Source organism: Volvox carteri, assembly GCF_000143455.1.
Source record: "Volvox carteri f. nagariensis unplaced genomic scaffold VOLCAscaffold_24, whole genome shotgun sequence".
NCBI classification, from domain to species: domain Eukaryota; kingdom Viridiplantae; phylum Chlorophyta; class Chlorophyceae; order Chlamydomonadales; family Volvocaceae; genus Volvox; species Volvox carteri.
Window position 1 is genome coordinate 810,861 of NW_003307567.1, and position 10,229 is coordinate 821,089.

Sequence of the window (10,229 nt, forward strand, 5' to 3'; positions counted from 1 at the left end):
TAATAATGTTTGCGTGGGCCAACCATGGGAGGTATAATCGTTAGCACCCATTTACGAGACACTATCCGGTGGTTTGAGGTCAAAAAAATCCATGGCGGACCATGGCGACTTCAAAGGTTCACTTCTTAGACCCTCTCAGACGTCTCAAGCTACCTGGGCCCCGGCCCGGTGTCCTCGGAGCTTTACTTCTGATCAGTTCAATGACATGCGTTGGAAGACGTATGGATATACGTACTGTCTCGTAGCCGTCGCTCCGTTTCACACAAGTGCATATAGGTTGATGGCATATATTGTGATGGAAGCTCCAACTGTTCTAACGGTCGTCCACTTGTCCACGGCGCCAACAATGTTGTAAAATGAGCATTATGGTGCAGAACGTGCAGAATGGTTATAATGCCCTGTTTTTCTGGAACTCCCCGTGGGTTGAGGTGCAGTGAGGTTTCCTGCTTAAGGTGGGATTCCTTCTTTGCCGCAACCCATAAGATGCAAGTCATGGGGCCTCGAGACCAATGTGTTCTTGACCCTGTAACTTGGCCACCTTAGCCAGGTTCAGCTCGATCCGCATTTCATGGTTGCATTTGTGTTTGGAGATTTGTTTCACGTCTTCCCTCCTGACCTTAAGCTTTGGTTATAACGAATTTGCTATCCCAGCTAGTATTACTTGATGACGCAGTCGTCCAGGCTCGTCTGGGCCTTACGAACACTTGCGAGCTTCTAAACGCAAGACAGTTTTCGTGACACCAACGGCATGAGAGTGACTAGGTATATACAACGTCCACTTTAAATCAATATTCTATTGACTGCGCAAGTTCCTTTTTTCAAATGTCTGCCGACGCGGGTGAAGACGAGGCTGTATTAGATGTCAAAGTTCCTACAAGAAGACGTCGTGCAAGTGATGATGAAGCAGATGAGGTGGAGTTTCATGATGCCACCGAGTGTGCGGCTTCCGTAGCCGACAGTCAAGCGGTGGACCGGGAAGACCAAGTCGTGGATGAATCCCGCAGCGTAGATGGTTATGAGAATGGTAGCACCCCGGGACTTGAAGGTGCAGGTAGGGTAGTTCTCTGCGTTCAGAGTGCACCGCGGTGCGCAACGTTGCTTTCGTATTTCCTGCCGATGGGCATGGGCTAGCCAGGTTGTCTTTAGTGATTTTAAAAAACTGGCGGCTCGACCGGAACGCTGATGCCGCAGCTATGAGATCTCGTTGCATTCTCGCAGGCGACGAAGAAGTCGTAGGGACGGAGGAGCCATCCAGCGAACAGGATCAAACTGAACAAGTCTTAGCAGACCAGAAGAAGGCTAAGTTACGGGAGCCGTTCGAAGTGCCGACGTCGGGCGCCTTCTGGCTGCACGATGACCGGTTTGGTGGCGACGAGCCGCAAACTGAGGCCCCCAGGTGTGCTTCGGCAGCACACAAGTATGGACATGACTTGTATACCCATAAGACATGTGCGTTCATGCGCGTAGCTGTCTCTTACCCTGCACATGCCACCCTGCGCATACCTCCCAGGCCACGTGTCACGCTGGCTGCCCACATCTGCAACCGGCATGCGACTCTTGGTTGAAAGCGTACTACCCATCTATTGGAAGTGCACAAGTATGCAAGTATGTAATGCAAACGTGCAAGGCCTGTAACACCATGGTCTGCATAACACGGGGCCTTACGTCTCTATCGGAGTGAATCCGCTGGACACCACACTCCACTTACATCCCGATTCGATCCCTTCCATCCTTCCAACACCTTAGGCCCAGCGGCGCAGTGGAGCGCAAAGCGAGGAGCGATACAGAGGGCCGGTGGCTGCACGACAAGTTCGGCACCCTGGAGCTGGGCGAAGCTGCAGATGACGACGACACCGAAAATGCCTTTGTGAGTAGTATCCCCGGGGGCGGTGGCTGCAGACGCGGAACCGCCATCGGTCGGTCGCATGTCGAATTGGGTCGCATTCATAGGCCACCGGAGGATGAAAACATTTTACTGCGTACGTAAGTATGTCACGACGTCAAATCCTTCGTCACCGCCCGGCAATCTGTCGGGCCTCAGTGGATAAGTGTCCTGTACTTGCTGGATTACGATGGTGGCTCGCATGCAGAGCTGCTTTGCATGCGAGCCAGGGCCCGTGATAGTATTCCTGTTAGTCCAATTGCCAAACCCGCATCGCCGCGCAGTCGAACTATCGGCGGGGAAGAGGGCGGGGCATCCGCAGCGGTGGTGTTGGTGGCGGCAGCCACGGCGGCGGCGTTGGTGGCGGCGGGCGGGGCTCCAATCTCACAGCTGGCGGCCGAGGCCGCGGTGTAGGTCGGGGCCGCGGCGGTCGCTACGTCAACAGCACCAATGATTCGTCCGAGCCCGTTGATGCCGGGATACCAGCCCTCGGCCTGCATGACACACAAGAGGCGCTGCCACAGCGCCAATTGCGGGCGCCGCGCTCCACCGCACGCAGCCCTGCAGTTTCATTACCATTCCCGCTTGCAGAGGACCCAGGCGTGGCAGGCAATTATACCGCTGCCACCTTAGGCTCGGGACGGGGTCGTGGGGGTCCTCCCGGTGTTCGAGGCGGCAGCCGCAGCGGGGAGCCTACAGGCCGCGGCCGTGGCGAGCGCAGCCGGTCCCTGGAGCCTCCAGCAGCGCCTCGGGACAACGGATTCGGCTCAGAGACCGGGAGTGGTCGTGGCCGGGGCCTCGCTGGGCGGGGTCGGGGTCGGGAGGGGGCCAGCCGGGACGACGGCGTGCTGGGCCGAGGCGGCTACGGCCGAGGCGTAGGGCGGGGGTACGCGGGGCGAGGAACGGACGCTGCTCCGGAGAGCAATGGCGGGATCGGGGCACATGAGGGCGGCCGCGGCAGGGGCCGTTCAGCTGGCAGGTGCGCTGGGGCTTGGCGTGGGCGGAGGGTGCGCCGGCAGGGAACGAGCTGTATTAGCGTCCAGCCGCCTGTTGGGGTTCAGAGGTGGCTTGGGGCCGCTGTCTACCGGAAGATACGCGAATCCAGTAAGGCGCTGTCGTCTTGCGGCGGCTCCGGGTTGTATAGAATGTCTGCTTGTTTTTGATATGCAAAGTTCGCTCTCATTTGCCGTCAGTCAATCGCGATTGATACATACCAAGAAAGACGCACCACGCCGCTGTGTGGGTCGCTCTGCCGATTGTGGCTCCTGCGCGTTATTTGTGGGGGCACAGCTCATTATACGCCGAAGAGCTGTTTCTATGTCAGATTGTTGGGGGAAAAGTCCTTCCGACCGATCACTGTCTGTTCATGTACTCGGTGCCCATATCCTGCAGCGTTCCTCCCTTAGCACCTCTGCATATCGCGACACCTGCCGTCCTTCTCTCATCGCCTGGCTGCAGGTCAGCTGGTGATTACCAGGGACGCGGATCTGGACTTGAGCGCGGTTTTGGCGCAGGGCGCGGATTGCCGCCCGGACAACAACAGCCGTATCGCAAAGCAGACCGTGTGGTGGATGAAGAGTTTCCGCCCCTGCCCAGCAGCGGCCCGCCAAGGCAGTCCGTTGCGGCCACCTTGCAGGGCGCCGACATGCCACCTGGCGTCAGCATTGGCGGCCACGCTGCCGCCGCCACGGCGTCGGCGGTGGACGCAGCGGCGCCGGCTACGCAAGGCGTCAGGCGGTACAGCAGGATGGCTGGGAAGGTTGGCGGTGGCCCCGGTGGTGCTGGCGATGCAAATGCTGGGTTCGGGGTTGGTGGCGCAGCAGCAGCAGGAGGGTCGGGGGCGACGGCGGCAGGGCCCGAGAACGGGCATGCACGAGGAGGAGCGGGTGAAGGCGGTGCTCCCGCACGGACCAGTAAGTTGTCCGCCGCAGCGCCGACCTTCGAGCCCTCGCCTGCCGCAGCAGCGGCAGCTGGGCACGCGGGCCGGCAGCCGCAGCAGGCTCAACAGGCGCCTCCGCACCCGCAGCAGCAGCCCGTTCCGTCTGTACCTATGGCCTTTGGTGCCCCGCTGCAGCCCATGACTGTCGTTGCAACGGGCCCGCCCGTGCAGCCCATGGCCGGTATGGTATCGGAGCAGCAAGGTGGGGGCTTTACCCCGCAAACCGGCATGGCATACATGTACCAGCACCCACAGCAGCAGCACATGCAGCATCCACCCCAGCAGCACATGCAGCAGCAGCACATGGCACCGCCGCCAATGCCTCAGCAACAGCACACGCCGCCGCCGCCCCCACAGCAGCCCCAGCAGCAGCAGCAGCACACGCAGGCGCCGCCGCAGCAGGTCCCGACGGGAGGTTACATGGCTGGCTCCATGCAACAGCAGCAACACGCGCCGGTTAGCGGTGTCCCGCAACAGGGCGGCATGATGGGAGGCGGCGGAGGCTCGCCGATGGCTCAGACGCAGGGCAGCGGCACACCGTACGCGTTCATGGGCGCCATGATGTACGGAGCATCGCCGGCGGAGGTGGAAGCCTGGTACCAGGATGCATACCAGAAGGCCCTGGCGACGGGCATGGATCCGCAGCAGGCTTACAGTGCTGTGCAAGGGTACGTGCAAGGACTTAATATGGCCTATACGGTGATGGAGCAGCAGCGGCGCCAGCAGCAGCAAATGGGTGCAGGTGCCTATGGTGGTTCCGCGCAGCCACCGCCACAGATGCAGGTGCAGGCGCCACCTGCCGGGGTCGCGGCGTATGAAACCGCTGCGAAGGGTGGGTCGTAATGTTACGAATGATGCCCTCGTGAGTGCGTGCTCTGTACTTGTGACAGCTCAGCTTTGCGCATCTCAACGCCTGCTCGTGGAATGGACTCGTCAAAGGAATAGGGGGGAAAGGTCAGCGGGCAGCCATGGCGGTGGTGCGGAATGCCGCTCACGAGGTGCTTACAACGCTGGGTTCGAGGAAGCAGCAAGACGGGATCGGGATGTATGGAGTAGCGTGTGCCTATGATTTGTAGGTGGAAATGTTTCCCGTGTTGGACGGTCGGTCTAGCAGTTGGTTTCTAAAGGGAAGGCGGTCGTGTGCGCACACCGCACGTTGTTGAGACGAGTGGGATGCTTTTTAGGGCGGGCGTGTCGGACAAAGCGGGGTTGGGACTGGTCGTTTAGGATGCAGCGCCCGCGTGTGCCGCGGTATTGCTGATTGCGATGGTTGTGGGCTGACCTAACAGTTGAGAATGATGCATTCAGTGTCTTTGGTGGTAGGACAAGAGGTAAGGAAATGACAACTGGACCCGGATAAGTTCTCAGGTAATGGTAAATTTCGATGGTGGCGCGGTGCACGGTGCCTGCGTTCAGGTTGCCAACGCCTAAGGGGAGGGAGCTTTCTTGCGGCTTTTGGGGCCCAGTTGCAAAGGCCAAACTGCAGGACATGACGGCAATAACAGCATGATGTGTCTGGTGATGTGAGGGGATTGCATGCATGCAGCGGTCGAGAGCTATGCCGGTTCAGCAAAGCAGTTGCCTTTGGGTTGTTGTGGAGTACCAAACTCACCGCAAGACTGCTACCGCGCATTCGCCGTGTCTTTCTTCAAACTTTCAATCGGTTTCCCAGTTTCTGACGACAGCAGGAGTGAGGAGTGAGTAAGGACCGGTTAGGAAGGGATCTCCGTGCCGTTGCTGGTGCGGCGTGCGGTGTGCGCTCAAAGCTGAGGCGAGAGACCTAGAAACATGTTACGAGCTCGTTTACCGTACACATTAGGATAGTACGCATCAGGGACTGCGATTTCTAGGTGACACTCTGGCGTCTTTCTTCCCTAGCTTGTCGTTTTGCGGTCAAAGCTGCTGGTGCTGTTCCTGCTGCTGACGGGAAGGGGCCTCTCAGGAAGCTCTCAGGAAGACGGCCTGGAAAGCCAGGCCCTGCCTGGATTTGCCACCGGTGGGTGTCGATGCCAATGTGTAGCAGGCCGCTTAAGTTCCTGATAGAGGAACTTGAAAAGGACCTGCACTTCTCGTGCCTGGTCCGGCTTTCCCTCTTCTCCCTCCTGCAGCTCTTTGCCCACTCGCGCTGTCACCTAATGCACACACGGGAGAGGAACTAACCGAGTTGAGGGTAATACACGTGCTGCTCTCTCCGTCGTTACCTCGACGTCTCAATGATAAGTAGTCATGCATGTTGCGGATTTTGAGTAAGCGTAGAACATTTTGATGTCCCTGGAGTATGGTCGTATCGAGACAAGGGAACCCCTGGAAGCGGGTCAGCGTGTAGTCGGTGCTTCTGTCCGTTGGTGTACTTGTCTACGCGGTTTGGCGCCTAAGGCCGCATTACTGTTATTTCCACAAGATTAATGAATGACGTACTAGCGGAAATCAATTGCAGCGGTGTTGGGCGTTTGTGACGGGTGTGCGGGTGTGGGCGAGTGAACGAGTGGCCCTCCTGATGGTGCCCCGCCGGATTGCGAACTAGTCGCCACACCCTGCCTCGTGCTCCACCGCGCCGTGCTGCGCTATGAGTTACAAATGACAAATGTAGAAAAGCATAGGAGCTCGTGCACGTCACGTTAAGGTGCCCAATCACCACAAAACAAGCATACCATGTTTTTGTGTTTTCTTAATGGTGTGAGTAACTCGTCGTCGAGCTATCCTGGCTGGTCCTCTCGTTCTGGGTTTTGCTTACTCGGGCATCACTTTGGGTTGCACGTGGCTGGGGTGAGTTGCAATCGAGCTATTCTCGCACTCCTCCTCTTCATGCGCTTGAGGTTAGGTACGTGCTTGATTGCTTCCCACGGAAACTTCTTGACATACACACTGACACGGTTTCGCTTGCACGGCGCCTTACATCTCCGTGGGTGCGGCACATGAATATAGTCCAGGCGAAGCACAGGTGGTTGTTAAATTATGTTGCGTTGCACAAGTGAGGGGCTACTGCACCTGCGGGGGTACGTTTCATTGCGGCACGGCAATGCGCTTCCTTAGGACGCTGCATCATGCGATGTCTGCATCAGCCAGCTTCCGTTGTCATCGTCCGTGCCGACCTTGTGTTGGGGAGGGTTATGATCGCTGATCATACACATCGGTTTGGTCAGCTCTCAGCGGAAAGCTCTGCATTGCAGCTGTGCAGGGCTCTGGGAATGATGAGGATGATGATCATCATCATGATGGTGCCATGCGGTGCCACCGTGTGGTCTGTTGCGGCATGCAGCTGAGGGAGGGCGGAGCGGGCTCGAACCAGTGCTGTGAGGGTGTGCTTTCCCAGCAGGGCATTACCGCCTTGCAGACACGAATTTCGCCCCTAATGACGGTACAACTGCCGACGCGTGTAGACCTTAAAAGCCTGTTTTGGGGGAATTTTCACAGAGGACAGAACGTCATTTTAGAACGCTGCTTCAGCCGAAGGACGCGGTTGTTTGGGGTTGAACGGATGGATATCGTGAGGCTACATAGGTGCGAGCGCGTATGCGGAGCAGGCACTTTTAAGGGTTTGTGTCTTTTCCCTTAGAAAAGAGAAAGGATGGAAGCGGGGCGCTGGTGGCAGAGTCAGAATCCTGTGATACGCGAGGCGGCGCCGTTCATATTGAACTGCTGTTTTTAATTAGGCGATGACAAGGACAGCCGACAAGGTCCGATATGTGTGTGTGTGTGTGTGTCTCTGTACCATCCACTTGCTCTGTGAGCATGGAGCATTAGTATCCGGCTCGTCTGACCTAAAGGCAGGTTTCACACAAATGATTGGCCTCAGTGGAATCAGACGGAGGTATGGTGATGCCGGATGTTATAATACTTCAAGTTCTCCTTATCAGCAGCATACCCTAAAACTAGCAGCATAGCCTATCTCCACTTCCCCCATACCTTCCGGTACCTACTTATCATCAGCATTACCACTCCCCCAGCACGCAGCCACGGCGGCCCCATTGCCTCTGCCATAAACATGACCCCTCCCAAAGCAATCTGCAGCTCGGGGGCTTTCCTTTGTGCTAAAACTTCGTTAAGGAGAGGGGATTTCTACAACTCGCGCAATGACCCGGGCGTGGTCATGGTTTCCTAAACACGGACCAGATCCGCCCGGGGTTTCCATCACAAGCGCCGCGAACCGTGCACGGGAGCTATCGCCTTGACCAACCACACAGCCCGGGCAGTGAAACACATGAGAACTGCCCCGAGATGAGCAGTGCCGCTGTACCCTCGATCGTGGTGGGGTTCGAACCCACCGGATCAAAAATATGGACCATCTAATCCATATAGGGCCCATCCTTCGGCAACATTGCCATGTCCTTTACCACAATCCTGCTGCTCCTCTTGCTGCTGTTGCCGCTGCTGGCAGCCGCCTGCAAGTCATGAACCCCCATTGTTCACAATCACGCCAGACCCACCCTCCGACCTACCATCCCACCATCTAATCCCCAACCACCCACTTGCCTCACCCCCAGCAACATGTCCCTCCTGCGTCCCTAGGGCGGTGCAATACACCCCACCAAAACGACATGCCGGGTGACGGAACACACCATGGGGGGGGGAGAAATGGAGAGGGCCAAGAAGGGACACAGAAGGTAGTCAGTCGGATGACTAAGAAAACTGGACAACAAGCGCGCATGTCGTACACCTGGCGGCCAAGAATCACTTTAAGCATCCCAACACGCAAGATGCGGGCTGAGCTGTGTCAGTGCGGACGATATCGCTTTACGGCTGACATGGCTGAGACGAATTTGGGCTGAGGCACTTCGGAGTTTGCAGGTCGATGTTTGCTGGTCGCCTTTATGATGTGACATAAAGCCATGCCGACGTACGAAGGCATACGCACACACACACACGCGTACGCAAGCACACGTGGCATGTACGGATCCGCCATAACCCGCACTTACCTACCTCCACTGTGGTAAGGATCGTACACTCAGGGCCGCACAGGGCTGGAAACTGGTTTCAGATATCACGCACACCTTGACACAGCATTGCATTTGAACTCCTCGGTGACATTACTATCTGAACATGGCATACAAAAAACAGCACAAGGAACAACCATGTCTGGCTGACGGCAAGCATTGCTAACCTAGCTTTGCTAGGGCGGTTTCATACCTAGCTCCTTTCCCAAATGTTCTGCTCCGTTTAGCTGAATATGCTGCTGCTGCCGTTGCCAGCCGCCGGCTGAACATGGTTGCGCAAGTGCTGGCCTCCGAAACCCTTCAAAACCCTAATTGACACTTAACGCGTAAAGAGGGCGCGACGTCTTCACGACCCCCCCACCGCTCATCCAACCCCACGCACGCACTTACACCCAAAATTGCAAGGCATGCCCAGCCCCAGTCCGCTTGTAACATGGAGGTGCTTCTGGCATCCAGTGGGCGATACGCCTCACCCGGCCATCGTGGCCAAGTGAGGCGCGTCAAGGGAAAGAGCAGGGCCACATGTAACATGTAACACGTATGTGATGGATGTAATGCTGTAACCGCGACACACACGTATGTGATGGCTGAAGCCCTGGTGCTGCACACCACGTGCGACACACGCCGGGTGAGTACGTGGGGGACGGGACATGCGGGGGACCCGCTGGATAGGTAGGTTACCAATGTTTAGAGGGGCTCGCCTAATCGGATGCTATGCTTTCTGTGTCGTACCGTTTCTGTGTCGTATTGTGTTTTCGGTATTGTGTTTTCATTCCATGATCCGCGGCACTGTGCAGAGGTGGGTTCGACCAGGGGCTTGGATCCTGTACCAATCGTACAGCTCACAATTCGTCAATGGTTTTAGCGCACTTGTCCACCCAAGGCAAGGCTGGAATGCACAGGGACCTGTCTAGAAGCTGGCGCACTGGGCGCACTGATGAGACATAGAAATCGACGGTGGGGTGGAAGCTCAGAGGCGAAAGCGCTACACACCTCCAGCGCAGCATTAGTGGGTATGTCCATAACGAAACCAGGGAGAAGGGAAGTCGAAACCGGAACAGCGGAGACCTGTGCAGGGTTCATGCAACCCTGCTCATGGCTTCTAGCGATGAGGCATCAGGTGCGGCGCGATGATCCTAGGCCCTAAGGGCCTTAGATAGCTAAGGTAGCCAGTCGACGGAATAAGGAAGCCCGGAGCACGGCGGAACAAGAGCGACTGCAGTTTGCGGCAGAGACTTTGGGAAGCTTGCCGCCGCAGCATACCTCTTCGCCCATACCCCTTCAACTCAGTCAGTTAAAAACATTGGTGTATTCGGGAACATGGTTTCCTAGCTGAACGAGTTACACTTACGGTGCAGCCCGTGCGCTTCGTTTCCGGAAAGAAGGCTGGGGCAGAATTGGCCCGTATTCCGAATCGCAACCCCCGTGACGCGCTGCGTACCGCGGCTTCCAATGAAAAGCCATCATGCCTTAG

General features: G+C 57.1%; 1 protein-coding gene across 1 annotated transcript; it reads left to right on the forward strand.

The window, feature by feature from the left end:
* Nucleotides 1-822: 822 nt before the first annotated feature.
* On the forward strand, nucleotides 823-6,045 carry VOLCADRAFT_92106 (uncharacterized protein; the record flags this gene model as incomplete). Its single annotated transcript, XM_002951475.1, has 6 exons — nucleotides 823-1,051; nucleotides 1,219-1,396; nucleotides 1,747-1,867; nucleotides 2,167-2,861; nucleotides 3,341-4,653; nucleotides 5,930-6,045. The coding sequence occupies 6 exons, from the start codon at nucleotides 823-825 to the stop codon at nucleotides 6,043-6,045; spliced, it is 2,652 nt and encodes an 883-aa protein (XP_002951521.1).
* Nucleotides 6,046-10,229: the final 4,184 nt, after the last annotated feature.